Source organism: Schizophyllum commune (assembly GCF_000143185.2).
Source record: "Schizophyllum commune H4-8 unplaced genomic scaffold SCHCOscaffold_9, whole genome shotgun sequence".
In the NCBI taxonomy this organism is placed as follows: domain Eukaryota; kingdom Fungi; phylum Basidiomycota; class Agaricomycetes; order Agaricales; family Schizophyllaceae; genus Schizophyllum; species Schizophyllum commune.
In genome coordinates this window covers 2,052,469-2,066,856 of record NW_026089546.1, presented here as the reverse complement: position 1 = coordinate 2,066,856, position 14,388 = coordinate 2,052,469, and the positions used below count along the sequence as shown (strand labels likewise).

The following is a 14,388-nucleotide window of genomic DNA, read 5'->3' as shown; positions in this document are numbered from 1 at the left end:
ACCGTTTTGGCCGAATGCTGCGTGCGCAATCACTTTTCTCTGGCTCAAAGAGTGCACAACCACGGTTGCAACGAGCCTCGCGTATTTGCGGAGATGTGGAATCGCAGACAGGCTGCACCAACGAAGCACAGTAAGTATAGATTGGGTATGGGAAGACATGTCTAGATATACGATAGGCTAATGCTACAAAGGAACAACTCGAATTATAGATACGGAACGCAAGTTAGATGAGGGACTGGTATGGTATGCTACACAACCGGCGAGAGACCCAAAAACAAGGAGAGGCATGGTGGTGGTTATACTGCCCGGAAATCAGAGTAATCTGGCGGATCCATAGAGCGTAGATGCGCAGGCTCCGGAACAGGTGTTTGAATCTCAAGGAACGACTGGCTCGACCGCGACGTATCCGGCGCCGGCACCGGTGGCGGCGAGGACTGGCGGCGGTACTGCTGCCTGAGATCGGGCATCGACGGCTGGCTGTATATCGAGGGCGCGGTCGACGGCGCGCCCTTCGTCGTCGAGCTGTAGACCGACATGGGCGGGAAGAGGTCGTACGTCGAGATCTGTGGCCGCCGGGGCTGGTCGACGGTCTGGATTATTGGTGTGATTTGGGTCGTAGGCGGGGTTTGGGTCGGCATCGGCGTTGGCGCGCGTGAGTCCTCGACGACGATCTCGGGGATGGCGCTCATGCGGATGGAGGCCCGGGGCGTGACGGGCAAGGGTTTCGCGGGGTCGACGTCGAACTTAGGCGTGAGGAGGCCGACCCGGAGGGACGAAAGGTCGACCGTCTTGTGATCGTCCATAGAAGACTCCGTGGCGCAGAGCGTCTTCGTCGTCGACTGCGCGAGACTCTCTATGTGGCGGCTGATCGTGATGGTGTCGTCCCTGAGGAACTTCTCGTCGTGCGCCGGTCTTGGGCGGAGGTGCGAGTGCGTGCTTGGCTTCTTGGTAAGCTTGGAGCCGACTTTGTCGGCCCTGCGAAGTATCAGCCAACGTGCACACATCATTCACAACCGCACTCACCAAGCCTTGCGGAAGATCGCTAGCTGCATCTGAAATTGCACCAGAGCAGAGCGATAGTGCTTCCTCGCCTCCTCTCCCAAGCCAAAGAACGCGAACACAACAAGGCCGGCGACAACGAACATCCACCTCGACACCTCCAAGCCTCCGGCACCTGGAGCGGCCCTCCACATCTCATCCGTATACGCCTCCACGCGCCAGAAATCGTAGTGCGTGTCGTCCCACGAGATCCAGGTAGCGAGACCGTATCGGGTGTCCTCAATCAGCGTGTAGAGGTTGAGAGAGACGGTGAAAAGGAGAGTTGCGGTAGACAGCATTATGAGGCGCAAGCATATGCCGCGGGACATGGGGCCAGTATTTGCCCTTCGGCGCTTCTGCGTGAAGATGCGGATGAGGAGAACTACGATGTCATCGTTAGCCCACGCAAATGGACGAGTATGGCGGCCAGACGTACCGCAATACACGCCGGCTATAACGCCGAGAATTATAGGAGGACCACGTAGGATAAGGACGGCAGGGCCCGTCATGTAGGTGTTGAGCATGCAACCATAGTTTTCGTAAATATCATATCGGTGACCCTGCACGATGTATTCTGGAAACACGTTAGACGTAGAGGATCAGAATGAGATCGCCCATGCTCACGTAGACCCATAAGAACACACGGAAGGACTACGGCGATGAGCACGTCTACGATCACCCAGTGTCGCTTCTGAAGGAGGATTGAGTATGGTGAACGCGACAGAGGGGGCTAGCACGCACGCTAGTCTTGGAGGACACGTCACTGGAGCGGACAATATGGTACAACCGACGTTGTATGCAGAGCGTCGCAGCTTCGAGACCATATGGAACGGCTACCATGATGCGTCCGCCTATACGGCCACTGAATCAGCGAATTGCCTCATGCAAGAGTGTTCTGTACGCACTGAAGTCGCACCAGGCCGGGATCGGATCGTTGATGTTGCCGTTCCACACGACCGCGTCCACATACAGGATGATGCTCCCGACAGCAACCCAGCCAATGTATATACAGACCCCGCTGTTCCAAGCTACGTGCGCATTGTTAGCATCCCTCTCGTACTTCACGATTTCCCCGCACACCTTGGAGATGCCACGGAAGCGGGACAAGCACAAGAATGAACGTGACGAAGGCAAAGAACGCAAACGCGACGTTCGCTGCCGACATAATGATATCGTAGGGAGTGGGGGAGCAGGGCCCGGGGAGAGGGAGGAGAGGGAGAGAGGCGGAAGACGGGAAGAACGAAAGAATCGAGGTGATGGGCGAGAACAAGCGTCGTAACAGTCTCCAGGGCCAGAACAACGACCGTTATATGGTCGCTAGGAAGTCTTCCGGAGTTCACCAATTGCGGCATGTCGTTGTGCCCATATAAGGGAATCCACCTTGCGGTCCTTGTTCCCAACGGGGAAACCGTGGGTGCGGACCCTAAAATGCGCCTTGGGCTACCCCAACACGTTGTCCGGGATATGTGCGCTGATACTGCGCCATCGTGAGTATGCATTCCACTGGGTACGAACAGGGTAAAGTAGAGACACAAGGGTCCCCTGGAGATGGATAATCGATATGCGGCTACAGGAATATCAGTGCTGCAATGCCTCCAGGCGCTTCACAACGTCGTCCACCCGGCTGTCGAGGCCCTCGACATTGCCCTTCACCAGATCCCTGTTCTCCTTCAGGCTGTTCTCTACGCTGGCAACCGCGCTCTCCAAGTCATTGAGCGTTTCCCGCATCTTCCTCTGCTCCTCCTCGAGTCCTTCTAGCGTAGATTGGAACTCGGCGGCAGATGTGTGCAGCTGCGACAGCGTCCTCAGGCGAGTGAGGATGTGCGGGATGTGCGGCAGAGCGGGTGACAGGCGGTTCAGCAACGGCATCAGTTGTTCGGAGAGTGGTGAAGGGGCAGCCGCTTGCGACTGGTCCTTCGTCTGGGAAGGATGCCTCCGATGGCCATGCTGAGCTTGTGAGACGCGATCCAAGTCCGTGAGAAGGACCTTGAGGCGGCGAGATATCGAGTCGATGTGACGAGGTTGCGTGAGCAGTGTTAACTGCGAGTGCAATCGGCTGAGCATGGGCAACAGCGGGGCCGGCAGCGGCGTCGTCTGGTCAAGGTCGTTAGCATCCGCAACTCCCTCACCATCCCACACCCACTCACCTCATCCAGCACCGTCGTCGTCGCCCCCACCAGCTTCTCCAGCTCGCCCACCCTCTTATCAATCTCCACCACGCTCCTCACCTCCGCCTTCTCCTCCCCCTTCTTCGGCTTCTCCTTGCCCTCGCCTCCCTCCCCTTCGCCCACACGCAACTTCTCCGCCTCCTCGCTCGTAATCATCTCCACCAACCGCCCCCTCCCCTCCTTATCCTTCTTAATCTGCCCCAGCCTCCTCCGCACATCCGTCAGGCCGCGTATAAGCTCGCCCGGATCGATGTTCTCCTCGCTCACGATCTTCTCCTTCGCGGACTCGCTGACCTCGGCCTCGATGCTCTCGAGCTCGGCCTGGATAGCCAGCAGGCGCTTGGAGATCGGTACGGGCCGTTCCTTGCTCGGGGACCGCGACTGGGAACGCGAGGGGGATGGGGGATATGTGTAGCGCGAGCGGAAGCGTTCTGCGTGAGGTTCAGGTTAGGGATGAAAGGTCGACGAGATGGTAGAAACGCACCTCTGCGCTGCTCTGCCTTGCGAAACTTCTTCTGCGCGTCTTCTGGATTGACTGTTCGGGTATCTAGCTCGTCTGGGTTGGCCTGCCTGAAAGCACTGTCCGTCGTGCGCATGCGCGACCGGGAGGGAATATCGTCCTCGTCATCGTCGCCTTTCTAGGGGACGCATCTCAGAGTCAGGAGGAAATGCATCCTCAGGAGCTACTCACGGAGTTTGCAACATTCGAGTTGAAGGTCTCCTCTGTCTCGTAGATGTCCGGCGCCGTGTCCTGGGTGGCGCGTCAAGCGTATGCAAAGTACGAAGCAATTCCTTTCTCGCACGATGTCGGGCAGATTGGCATATTTCGTCGAGCTCATCTTTCGCAGCGTGCAGAGCAAATACAATGGGTATCGGTGGGAGACGCGGAGATGTCAAGTCGCGCGTCGCAGCGCGTAAAGGCACGTGGCATACTGGCAGTGATCTCGTCGTGAGTGGACCCACAACAGCAAATAAAGCCAAATTTCAGGCACTAGAGAAGCGTCGGCTTCGCCTCCTGTCGACCTTGCTTGCCAAGACCATGAGACTATGCGAGTATGCGAGTAGTCTCAGAGTGTCTCAGTCGATACCTAATTACGGACAAGTGGTCGAAGGCACGAAGAACAAGTCGGACTGAGAATGTCCGTGTGGTACACACCGCATGCGCGATTGCATGGTCGACGCCGTAGAACGCGTCGGCATTGCCGAACGCAGAGGTAATGAGGCTTCGGAGCTTGTACTTCGTAGAAATTGTAGCGAAATGAGACTCGGAGGACCATTGCCTCGACTGGAGCCGGGGAAAGATTTGAGCACTTTCGTGGCTACGAACTACGGGTATAAAAGTCCTCGAACTCGGGCATGTGTGATGACCGCAGAGGACGATCCGTAATCTCGGCAACCTCGAGCAACGCTGCCGAGCTGACCCATCTCTCCTCTGCTTGCCCAGGTTGACGGGTTGAGCTGTCTAGCACAGAAGCTGTCCGTAAATTTCTTTAAATAGCTCTATTGACAACAACCATATCACTACGGCCTGCACTCGCATCGACAGCTTCGACTACACACCGCCAGCGCGTACCGTCATCGTTGGCGACCACATAATCCGACGCAAGCACCATTTCGGCAGCTGGTTTCCAATCTGATGTTTCTCGCTCTGGTACTTGTACGTCTCCGTTGATCCCTCTAAGATGGTGCCTACCGAGAGCTCATTTACCACCTCACCGACCGCGAAGTCCATTTTTCTTTGCAGGTTCGCGACGTAGTGCTTGCGTGACACGGCAAGAGCTTTCTTCATCGGCGTGAAGACTGCGCGGCGGGTGAGATGGAGTTGCAGATCACGTCCAGCTGTACAAGGAAGGTCAAGGAGCGGTACGGGACGTTGAAGGAGGAGGCATCGGACATTGAAACTGCGCGAGGATCTCTGGTAGCTCTGCGCGATCTGGTCGCGTACAAGAGAGGTCGAGATTTTCTTGGAAATGAGGGGCTTGGAGGGTGTGCTGCTGTTGGTTTGCTGCCGAGACGCGAATGTCGAGTTGATGAGAGACGACCCAGACACGGAGCACCAGGACACGCTGGATATCTGCTTTGAGGACCGGATAGGACGCCAGGAGATAGAAGCAAGCTCAGCCATGGGTCGTCGGCTAGTAACACCAATTTTAGAGTTCCGTCGACTGTCCGCTGTGGGTCCTTGCCTCTCTTGTCCACGTAATTGGATCTGTGGGTCCATTAGGCGCTTGGCCGACCAAGAACGTCGTCCAGTCCTGCGTGCCGTGCCAGCAGCAGCAGCAGCAGCAGCGTGCGCTTTCGAGCTCTGAAATCTGGCGCGCCCATTGAGAGTCCGTTATCCGTGCAGCATCATTGGAGTCCATTTGCGCCGTGACGTTTCGTGATATTTTCAAGGCGCCGGTCACCTCTCGAATGAGCTGCGGCGTTGCTTGCAATTGGCCGCTAAATCCGTATTGGATCGACGTATGTTTGCTGCTGACTGCGACTGTGCAGGAGAGTCAAGCTAGAGCATTTCACGTAGATGGTCGAATAACATCACAAGTCTCGTGGTTAAGGGAGTAATGGAAAGGGATCGGTGGGATCTCGATCGAGCCTTATTCGTGTGTTTGTACGTGTGTGCAAAATAGAATCCGATCAGACAATAAGACCCCTCCATAAGACCTTGCAAGCAAGGTAATAAGGTCTGCTCTTCTCACTTGAAACGAAAAGGACCGCAGCAAATGGACTCCAAAAAGCACGATTATAGCAGTGATATATGGTACAGCGTTCCGTCGACTTCAATGATATATGCTACACTTGGATTTGGTACGTTCAAGCGCCTTTACAGGGCACCGTGCTCCTCAAGGAACTGCCGAGCATGCTGCTTGGCGCCTTCCGACACCCGTGGGTCTAGCAAGGCCATTAGTACAAGTGCCATGGAAAGACGAAGGGGACGACGTACTGCTGAGGGCCGCCTTGTACCCCGCGAGTTGGCGCTTCTCGTGCTCGTCAACACCGTACTCAGTCGATCCCGACCGATCATACGCGTCCAGGATCTCGCGCGCGTGCGCCTTTGCCTGGTCCGACGTGTTGTCGTCTACGGGACGCGTGAGCTGCCCATTCACTATGCACAACTTGGGTGAAGATCGCTCACTATGCAACGTAGCCTTGTATCCACTAATCACACGGTTCGTGTGCTCGTCGTCCGTCGCCGTGGATGCCTGCCCACCGGGGCGCTCGTAGCCCATCTGGTCGAGCTGCCGCGCCGCATTGTCCTTCGCGTCCTCGGACACGTTGGGATTCGCGATGGAGGCCTTGAGGCCGCGGGCGACGTTCTTGGGGTCCTTGTCTGCGTCGACCGTCAGCAAGATGCCCAACGCGCTTGACGGCTGCACAACGCGCTTGACCGCGCTTGAAAGCTGCACAACGCACCAGTGTACGACATGTTGGTGAGTGTGAGTTGCTTGTGGTAGTGGTGATGGAGTGTGGAAGAGTGGTAGGTGAACAGAACTTGGTGGATGAAGCGACCGGCCTCTGGTTATATACGCTCGCGGTGGAGCATTCGCGTCACCTTCCTCAGTAGGTGACATACGGTGAGCTCAGTACTCGCGTCACTCGACATGTGATCGCGTTTGCATGGAACGGAGTGATGAATGGGGAGTCGAACCTTGTCGCAACCGAACAATGGAAGTGAGTTGAGGAGATTGGCGCCATGAAAGTGGTGTCTTCTCTATCCCAACAAAACCTTATGTGTGCCTGGACTACATCAATGTCTACCACAGAGGATGGCAAGCTAATGCAGCTATGATCGCAGGTAATGGCGCAGAATACGATATTGCATGATGCAGCTAAAGTGGAGGACTTTGTGTGACTCACTGATGGCGAGGCAAACACAATCAAGCAACGACGAGCCACTGACGCAGTTGACGTCATCCTCGACCATGCTCTGGTGACGCAGCTGGACGCGCTCGAGGATGCTCGCGACGCGACGCGTCGCGTCGCGGTCTCCAAAGCTACCTGCATATTTCATCCTTCCGCTTCATCTCTTCCCAAAGCATGAATCAAAAAAGGTGTCTCATTATTTTGGCATCGCCAGCCGTATTATTCCTGGCAGAAAATTCGTGTGCGGTACAGTCGTATCGAGTCTACAGGGGTCATACATAGAGTACAAAATAATGTGGTAGTGAAAATAGCCGCCTCGCTCCTGGTATATAGAAGTGTCCCTAGACAGCCAAGCGCAAGGCGAAAAGCACATAGGAATAGGTAAAGATAGCAACGCTGACCTGCCCACGAACGCAAAGGCCTCAGCCAAGAAAGCGCAGGCCTCCCCCACGAAAGCAAACCAAGTCTATCATGTTCTCCCCCACACGCGCTACCGCATGGCGGCGAAAAGTCTATCCGCTCCGTCATACGACGGGCGTGGAGGATTCGGTGTTGCTCTTCGTGGAGTCGGCGCCGTTGCCAGCGAGGGCCTTGCCCGTCTTCGACCGTGCGCCGTGATGGTCGATGTAGGAGAGCGCCTCCCACATGACGAATGTGCTGGACGGATCTTAGCGAACATGAATAGCGCGAGGACAGAAAGGTACACACCTTGCGAACGTGGACACTGTGCCTATCCAGAGCAGGACGACGGATGCTACGCAGTACGCGTTATGCCTGTAGACTGAAGGGGAGTTAGCACGGGTATGAGCCTAGTTCTGAGGGTGGACGTACCAAGATGGGGACCGCCAACGATAGCGAGGACGCTTGCTGCCTCTGCCCCACTAATTCCCGTGATATGTGCGGCCCGGGTCGCAACGATGACCTGGAACGCTTCACGTCAGTCGCCATTGTCAATACCGAAGGAGAAGGGCCGACGCACAGTCATCGCGATCGCGTCCGCCAACGCCATTATGCACGCCAGGACGCTGCACGCCTTCCATGCCCGCTTGACCGACAGCGACTCTGCCCGCTCTGGCCAGATAAGGTCGAAGAAGAAGCCGCTGCCGAAGATGGTCGCGACGTATATGCCGACGAAAATGTTGTACGACGCAACCCCAATGAAGTCGTTGTTGTACTCGGACGCGCCGGGGTGCACCCGCTGGATGCCGTTCTGCTGATCGACATAATCTACGCGCGACCGGTTAGCGTCCGCCCTGTCCCCTCATGCACAACACAACGCACCAGAGAGCGCCGCCGTGCCCACCGACTCGGAGACGACGTGGAAGACCATCGCGAGCTGGTAGACGATGACCTTGGTGCGCCGGCGATGGAAGTCGGTGCTCCACATATTCTTCGAGCCAAACTTGGCGAAGGTGAATTCGCTCAGGTCGAGTCCCCATATCTTGACCATGGTGAACGAGCGGCGGGCTTGTGGTCTGAGGGAGGGTAGGACTGAGGGGGGCTTGGCAGCGGCGGAGCGCTGGGCGGGAGGAGGACGAGTGAAGTCAAGTGGTGGTCCGACGCAAAAAGGCCCGGAGCATTATAAAGCCAGCAAGTCGGTGTAGCTTCCAGTAGGTCATCGTCCCGGCCGCACGTCATTTCAGTGGATCCGAGCCCTAATGGGGTATGTTGCCCCTTGCCTACCCCGTCCGGCGCTTGCCGCCTCTCGCTCTTCGCTCCTCGACCATTCACTCGTGCGCGCACGCACCACTTGTACCCAGCAACGACGCTGCCTGCACGCTACGTCGCTGCCTCGAGGCGCTACCGCTGCGCTCCCTACGTTTGCTCATCGCTCCGTATGTCGGCGCCCACTAATCTGTCGATCCCGATATCTTCCTCCGGCCGGGCTCACAACGGACGGGACAACTCGGCGGCGCGAAATGCAAGACATCGAATACAAGGCCACCCTGAAGCTCGTCGACCACTCCTTCTGACCTTTAGCTCACTGCCCTCGACCGTCCTCCGTCCGCTGAAGCCTCCGATTGTCAAGGACGCGTCGGTGACGACCTGACGTCTGCACGACGACATAGTTATCTCAGGCTTTGGCACCAAACCAGCGTGCGGATTGCCGCCGTTATCGCCGTCGCCGTTGGGGCTATCTGCTCTTCATCCACTCCTTCGGCAGTACAACACTGGCCTGGTCGGCACGGACGCGCCTCACGCGATGGCCCAAATCTGAAGCACGGTCCAACGTGAATGACGGCACGGCCATACTCTGCGTCGCTTCAAAGTCGTAAACCTAGCACGCGCGCATCATACACCATGCGGCACCAATGCGGCACCGACTATCACTCTTGCCATCGACACAAGTCACCTGCATCGTCCGCGTCTGATACTGCACGCCCTGCACTGCGCAGGACCCAGTCATCCTATCTACCGGAGAGAGCATCCGGACTGTAACTTCAAAAACAGCGAGTGTGTCCAGCAGGTGGTCTCAGCGGTTCGATCAAGGCGAGCGGGCCGTGAGGTGAAGTTATCGGGCCTGATCAATGTTCTCAGTGTAGACATTCTCAGACTCGCAAGTACGATCCTCGTATACATTACTGATAGAGTCGGACTTCTGCTCAAACAATAAGTTCAAGTGAAGTCTGCGTGTTCGGACGAGTTCGAGCTAGCGTTGGTAATGACCTGAACGCCGTTCCACATTGTCCCTCGTGCTATAGCTTACGGATGTATAGTCCAGTGAAAATTGACTTCTCGCTTCCGATGCGATAGGTAGCTATAGGTCAGTTGAGCCTACGGTACGTCCAAGTGTCAGTTAACACGAATATGAATCGGCATCTCATGACTTTTCTAGCCTGCCGTTCCGGGTATAAGCAGGTGAGGGACGCCACCAGCCAGTATAAGAGATGCAGCGGCGGTCTGAACAGTACAATATCACTCTCCCTGACCCTTCGAGCTCATCGCGACTTTGCTAGGCTGTCCCGCTGCACCACATGTACGTCTACAATGGAAAGCTGAACTGGTACGAGTACGCCGTAGACGAATGTTTTACCGTCGTCTTCCCCGCCGGCTTCGCCCTCAAGGACCCCGTCTGTGCGTACTGGCAGTGGACCCAGAATGCGGCTGGCGATATAAAGCAGAACCAACAACAGGTATGCCGTACCAGTTGTGCGCCGCACCCCGTTGACGCAACGCACCTCCCCCCTCTAGTTCGCCACCATTGACAGCGTCACGCGGACGGCGGACGAGTACGCAATCTCGTTCTCCTTTGGCTACTATTCCTTCGCAGGCACCGTCGCCGCCGACCTCCAGTTGGTGACGCTGCGAATGCGCAATCCGACTGGGGAGACGTCCGCCCCCGCGACGCTGCAGGTGCAGCTCGCGGACGAGTGTCGGGTGCCGTCCGCGACGGTGTACACCACCAAGCTCACCTACTCATCGTACGCCATCGACGAGATGGCGACGCTCGTCATGCCGCGCGGTCTCGCGGACGGCGCGCCCGTCGGCCTGTTCTACCAATGGACAGAGGACGCTGCGGGCAGGCGCAAGCAAAATGCGTGTGTGAAGGGCACATTTCGCACCGTCGTCGAGACAGACGAGTGGACGCAGGGCACGTTCGACGACGGGACCTACCTGTACGAGACTGCGATATATCCCGACGGCGCGCGGGCGACGATCTACATGGGCAACATGCGCGGGGACGGCGTCCTGATGAAGGCGTGGCGCGCCGACTTTAGGCAGGCGCACTCGAAGAAGGCGCGTGTCTGAGCCGTGCGTGGTACCCCGCCGCTGACTCGCCGCTACCAGGCCGTCCTCCTCCGTTTCGGAACGGGCACGGACAGAGGTCTATTCCTCCTGCGCGACACGCTCACGCAGAATTTGGGTTTCAACGCCGATGACGTTCGGATGCTGTACTTCAACGAGGAGCCAAAAGGTCGGCCCGCCGTGTGCTCGGATGGGCAGGAGCCGCCCATGGCGTCGCGCTTCAGGCCGTGGTTTGAGAGCATGGTTGGGAGCGCAAAGCCGGGCGAGGTGTGCTTCCTGTATGTGGACGCTGACAGGTCCGAGGGCACAGGTGGCACAGACGAGGGCTGGATCATGGCCCGCGACAGTGCCGGGCTTTTTAAGGAGGTCGTGCCGGCTGCTTGGGTGGCGGAAACTATACGAGGCGTGCGCCCTACTCCCTGCCTTGATTCCTCAGCTGATTAGCGTCTGCCTCAGAATCTGGCGGCTGGCGTGAACTTGACGATCCTCTCCTCGTCGGGCGTGGGCATCGACGCGCTAGGCACGCAGCGCGGCGTGCTGCTTGCCGGCTGTCACGAGACGCAGTCGAGCGCTAAGGCGCCGCGCGCTAAGGTCGGCGACGTTGACCCTTGGGCGCATGCGATAGTGCGCGTCATCGACAACCAGGTGCGTCCACTCAATCTCACCGCCGTGCCCCAAGCATACCCTCTGTGCGCTTGTGGCTCACCGATTGCTCTCGGGGTGCGCCCCACGCAATTAAGGGTTCCATCCATGCTCTAACCCCCCGTATCTGGAGTATCCCCTGCTGATTGGGCTTCCTTCTCAACCTATTCCAGATCAGCCACAAGCGTGGCGTTCCCACCTACTCCACGCTTTTCGACAACGCCAAACGATACAAGCAGTTCCAGCGCGGCGACTCCAAGGGCGCATACATGGGGCCTAGCCCGAACGAACTGCAGCCCATCCCGCGTCACGATGTTTCGGGTGCGGACCCACTAAAACTGGGTGCGGTCTCAAGCCACCAGGACCCCCAGCTCGTCTTTCGCAGCGACTACCTCGACCCGGACGAGGAGCGGTTCCTCTGTCCGCTCGTCGCGCCAGGTGAAAGGCGCGCTGAGGGCAAGGGTGTGCGCTTTCCGAGGGATCAGTACCCGCGGGAGGATCAGAATGAGGAGGGCGATCAGGATCGTTCAGAGGATTGGTACCGTATCGTGTCGACCTGACGAAACCTTGGCCTCTGTTGTAGAAACCTGAATCCGTTGGCCAGTCATGCATTGAACACACAACAAAGTGATTCGTAATATTATTCCTCGAAGAATACCTGCTTGTATGGCGTGTGGCACCAACTTCACCTCACTAATATATCGCTCAGAGATTCACAGTCATCACCGGACAAAGGGAAGATGAGCAAACGGTACCCATATCACTCTATGAGCAGCGTCACATCACGCCGGCCCGTGGAGGCGGATCCAAATTTGGAACACAGTCCGAACGTCCTCTACGCTACTTGAGCACCCTTACACTAATTCTTCTGCTCTGGACCTGCTCTTCAAGTGGATGGAATCATACTGGGCAAGGTCTGCTCGCCAATTCCGATTTCTTGTCGCTGGACAAGCCCTACACTTTGAAAGCACCGGCACGACGGGCCCGATTGCCGATGTGAATTCGTGAGTACTCATGGTGCCCGTTTCGGCGTCCTCGCAGCCTTTCTTCATTTCCATGAGCATGTTAGCGTGTCCGCGCATTCGTAGCAGCTCAGTGTTGTTCTTTGAGATCATAGCCACATTCGTGAATATTTGTGAAGCAGGCAAGGGTCGGGGCGCTCATTCAATTTTCTTGTGCGACGCGGCGGCATGGCAATGCTGACCGAGACCGATTGCTTATTGAGTGCTTGATCACTGTAACCTACATGGCCGCCGTTGGTCAGGCCGGCCAGGAGGCGGTTGCCCTTGTCCTCCTACTCTTCGGCCCCGTCTTCCCTGTGCCTCCTTGCCACACGCTTTCTCCAGTCCCGTTTTCTTCTGCAGTCTGGTGAGTGTCGTGCCGAGCATCTCGGGGATCTGGCTTTTCTGGCGAGCTGTGGAGGCGGAGGAGTGGTGGCTCTTTGTAGTCTTGGAAGGCAATTCGTTCGCCTCATGGCCCGAGCGCGCTGCCTCGAGGCGGCTCTCAAGCGCTCTTGCCCTATGCCCCCGACCCCGGACGACCCTCTGTGGGATGACTCGTCACAGTGCGCCCGAGCATGGTGGAACGAGGTGTTATGTATCACCGCTCGTCCGCCACACTTGCCGCGTATAAAGCATCAGTGCTTAACAGCTTACTGACCACCCTCTTCACAGTAATCCCTGAATACCCAACATGACCGACAACGCTTCTCACAGGCTTGATCTTCGTGTCGGCGGCAAGTATAGACTTGGCAAAAAGATTGGCTCTGGCTCTTTCGGTGCGTGGCATGCGCGGCTTTCTGTGGCAATGCGTACTGAGGACATCCAGGTGATGTCTACCTCGGTATCAACATCATCTCTGGCGAGGAAGTCGCCATCAAGCTCGAGTCCGTCAAGGCCAAACACCCTCAGCTCGAATATGAGGCCAAGGTCCTCAAGACCCTCGCGGGCGGTGTTGGCGTAACCTTCGTGCGGTGGTTCGGCACTGAGTGCGATTACAACGGCATGGTCATCGATTTGCTCGGTCCCTCCCTCGAGGATCTCTTCAACTTCTGCAACCGGAAGTTCAGCCTGAAGACCGTCCTCCTCTTGGCCGATCAGCTCGTAAGTGGGTGTCCCAACCATGGTATATACTGTCCTCTGACCCCTTCCGAAGATCTCCCGCATCGAGTACGTGCACTCGCGCAACTTCATCCATCGCGACATCAAGCCCGACAACTTCCTGATGGGCATTGGCAAGCGCGGCAACCAGGTCAACATCATTGACTTTGGTCTCGCTAAAAAGTTTCGCGACCCCAAGACGCACTTGCACATCCCGTACAGGGAGAACAAGAACCTGACGGGCACTGCTCGTTACACCTCGATCAACACACACTTGGGTGTTGAGCAGGCTCGCCGCGATGACCTCGAGTCGCTCGCGTACGTCCTCATGTACTTCCTCCGTGGCGCGCTGCCGTGGCAGGGCCTCAAAGCTGCCACCAAGAAGCAGAAGTACGACCGTATCATGGAGAAGAAGATGACGACGCCCACCGACCTGCTCTGCCGTGGCTTCCCCAACGAGTTTGGCATCTTCCTCAACTACACTCGCGCGCTGCGCTTCGACGACAAGCCTGACTACTCGTACCTCCGCAAGCTCTTCCGCGACCTCTTCGTTCGCGAGGGCTACCAGTACGACTACGTCTTCGACTGGAGCGTCCAGCGTGCCCAGGATGAGAGCAGTGGCAAGAGTGGCACCCGCCGCAAGGTCGTCCAGGAGGACGACGAGCACCGCGCGCCCGACCGCATGTGGGTGTGGCCCGCGCAGACCTTCGGAACAATAGCTTGCTAACAATATGCAGGCTTCGCTCTCAGACGCGTCAGGCTCAGCAGACCCCGGGTGCCGTCGGCCAGCAGCGCGCCGGTCGTGGACGTGACGCCGACCTCTGGTAAATGAA

At 57.4% G+C, this 14,388-nt stretch overlaps 8 protein-coding genes across 8 annotated transcripts; 2 read left to right on the top strand and 6 right to left on the bottom strand.

Moving 5' to 3' along the window:
* Positions 1-296: 296 nt before the first annotated feature.
* brl4 (B pheromone receptor-like protein 1) lies at positions 297-2,203 on the bottom strand (the record flags this gene model as incomplete). The annotated part of the gene is made up of 7 exons (XM_003029481.2): positions 297-975; positions 1,024-1,420; positions 1,475-1,612; positions 1,663-1,729; positions 1,780-1,889; positions 1,944-2,066; positions 2,119-2,203. The coding sequence occupies 7 exons, from the start codon at positions 2,201-2,203 to the stop codon at positions 297-299; spliced, it is 1,599 nt and encodes a 532-aa protein (XP_003029527.1).
* A 291-nt stretch (positions 2,204-2,494) lies between these two features.
* SCHCODRAFT_02550407 (uncharacterized protein) lies at positions 2,495-4,109 on the bottom strand. Its single transcript, XM_003029480.2, has 5 exons — positions 4,010-4,109; positions 3,898-3,957; positions 3,691-3,844; positions 3,186-3,637; positions 2,495-3,132 (listed from the first exon to the last, which is right to left on the bottom strand). Exons 1-5 carry the CDS (start codon positions 4,043-4,045, stop codon positions 2,617-2,619), a joined length of 1,218 nt encoding a protein of 405 aa, XP_003029526.1. The 5' UTR covers positions 4,046-4,109; the 3' UTR covers positions 2,495-2,616.
* Positions 4,110-4,672: 563 nt separating this feature from the next.
* On the bottom strand, positions 4,673-5,754 carry SCHCODRAFT_02635694 (uncharacterized protein). The gene has a single exon (XM_050345883.1). The coding sequence runs from the start codon at positions 5,425-5,427 to the stop codon at positions 4,759-4,761; it is 669 nt and encodes a 222-aa protein (XP_050198990.1). The 5' UTR covers positions 5,428-5,754; the 3' UTR covers positions 4,673-4,758.
* Positions 5,755-5,927: 173 nt separating this feature from the next.
* Positions 5,928-6,895, bottom strand: SCHCODRAFT_02635692 (uncharacterized protein). Its single transcript, XM_003029479.3, has 4 exons — positions 6,618-6,895; positions 6,340-6,534; positions 6,148-6,282; positions 5,928-6,095 (listed from the first exon to the last, which is right to left on the bottom strand). The coding sequence occupies exons 1-4, from the start codon at positions 6,628-6,630 to the stop codon at positions 6,028-6,030; spliced, it is 411 nt and encodes a 136-aa protein (XP_003029525.1). The 5' UTR covers positions 6,631-6,895; the 3' UTR covers positions 5,928-6,027.
* A 344-nt stretch (positions 6,896-7,239) lies between these two features.
* Positions 7,240-7,682, bottom strand: SCHCODRAFT_02378282 (uncharacterized protein). The gene has a single exon (XM_050342515.1). The coding sequence runs from the start codon at positions 7,593-7,595 to the stop codon at positions 7,287-7,289; it is 309 nt and encodes a 102-aa protein (XP_050198989.1). The 5' UTR covers positions 7,596-7,682; the 3' UTR covers positions 7,240-7,286.
* SCHCODRAFT_02635690 (uncharacterized protein) lies at positions 7,243-8,668 on the bottom strand. Its single transcript, XM_003029478.2, has 5 exons — positions 8,349-8,668; positions 8,047-8,294; positions 7,899-7,989; positions 7,776-7,848; positions 7,243-7,724 (listed from the first exon to the last, which is right to left on the bottom strand). Exons 1-5 carry the CDS (start codon positions 8,515-8,517, stop codon positions 7,592-7,594), a joined length of 714 nt encoding a protein of 237 aa, XP_003029524.1. The 5' UTR covers positions 8,518-8,668; the 3' UTR covers positions 7,243-7,591.
* Positions 8,669-9,820: 1,152 nt separating this feature from the next.
* SCHCODRAFT_02635681 (uncharacterized protein) lies at positions 9,821-12,182 on the top strand. The gene is made up of 6 exons (XM_003029882.2): positions 9,821-9,847; positions 9,904-10,201; positions 10,260-10,805; positions 10,857-11,219; positions 11,271-11,459; positions 11,630-12,182. The coding sequence occupies exons 2-6, from the start codon at positions 10,043-10,045 to the stop codon at positions 12,014-12,016; spliced, it is 1,644 nt and encodes a 547-aa protein (XP_003029928.1). The 5' UTR covers positions 9,821-9,847; positions 9,904-10,042; the 3' UTR covers positions 12,017-12,182.
* Positions 12,183-13,148: 966 nt separating this feature from the next.
* On the top strand, positions 13,149-14,367 carry SCHCODRAFT_02670767 (kinase-like protein; the record flags this gene model as incomplete). Its single annotated transcript, XM_003029881.2, has 4 exons — positions 13,149-13,233; positions 13,284-13,558; positions 13,611-14,243; positions 14,293-14,367. 4 exons carry the CDS (start codon positions 13,149-13,151, stop codon positions 14,365-14,367), a joined length of 1,068 nt encoding a protein of 355 aa, XP_003029927.1.
* Between the last annotated feature and the right edge of the window lie 21 nt (positions 14,368-14,388).

Coding starts and splice junctions, on each gene's coding strand:
- SCHCODRAFT_02378282 (XM_050342515.1), bottom strand. CDS start 7,595: ATGACGGAGCGGATAGACTTTTCGCCGCCATGCGGTAGCGCGTGTGGG.
- SCHCODRAFT_02635694 (XM_050345883.1), bottom strand. CDS start 5,427: ATGGACCCACAGATCCAATTACGTGGACAAGAGAGGCAAGGACCCACA.
- SCHCODRAFT_02635692 (XM_003029479.3), bottom strand. Junction 6,283..6,339: donor ATACAAGGCTACGTTGCATA/GTGAGCGATCTT, acceptor CGCGTCCCGTAG/ACGACAACACGTCGGACCAG. Junction 6,096..6,147: donor GTACAAGGCGGCCCTCAGCA/GTACGTCGTCCC, acceptor TGGCCTTGCTAG/ACCCACGGGTGTCGGAAGGC.
- SCHCODRAFT_02635681 (XM_003029882.2), top strand. CDS start 10,043: ATGTACGTCTACAATGGAAAGCTGAACTGGTACGAGTACGCCGTAGAC. Junction 11,220..11,270: donor TGGCGGAAACTATACGAGGC/GTGCGCCCTACT, acceptor CGTCTGCCTCAG/AATCTGGCGGCTGGCGTGAA. Junction 11,460..11,629: donor TGCGCGTCATCGACAACCAG/GTGCGTCCACTC, acceptor AACCTATTCCAG/ATCAGCCACAAGCGTGGCGT.
- SCHCODRAFT_02550407 (XM_003029480.2), bottom strand. CDS start 4,045: ATGAGCTCGACGAAATATGCCAATCTGCCCGACATC. Junction 3,845..3,897: donor ACTCGAATGTTGCAAACTCC/GTGAGTAGCTCC, acceptor TGCGTCCCCTAG/AAAGGCGACGATGACGAGGA. Junction 3,638..3,690: donor CAAGGCAGAGCAGCGCAGAG/GTGCGTTTCTAC, acceptor AACCTCACGCAG/AACGCTTCCGCTCGCGCTAC.
- SCHCODRAFT_02635690 (XM_003029478.2), bottom strand. CDS start 8,517: ATGGTCAAGATATGGGGACTCGACCTGAGCGAATTCACCTTCGCCAAG. Junction 7,990..8,046: donor CGGACGCGATCGCGATGACT/GTGCGTCGGCCC, acceptor GAAGCGTTCCAG/GTCATCGTTGCGACCCGGGC. Junction 7,725..7,775: donor ACAGTGTCCACGTTCGCAAG/GTGTGTACCTTT, acceptor AGATCCGTCCAG/CACATTCGTCATGTGGGAGG.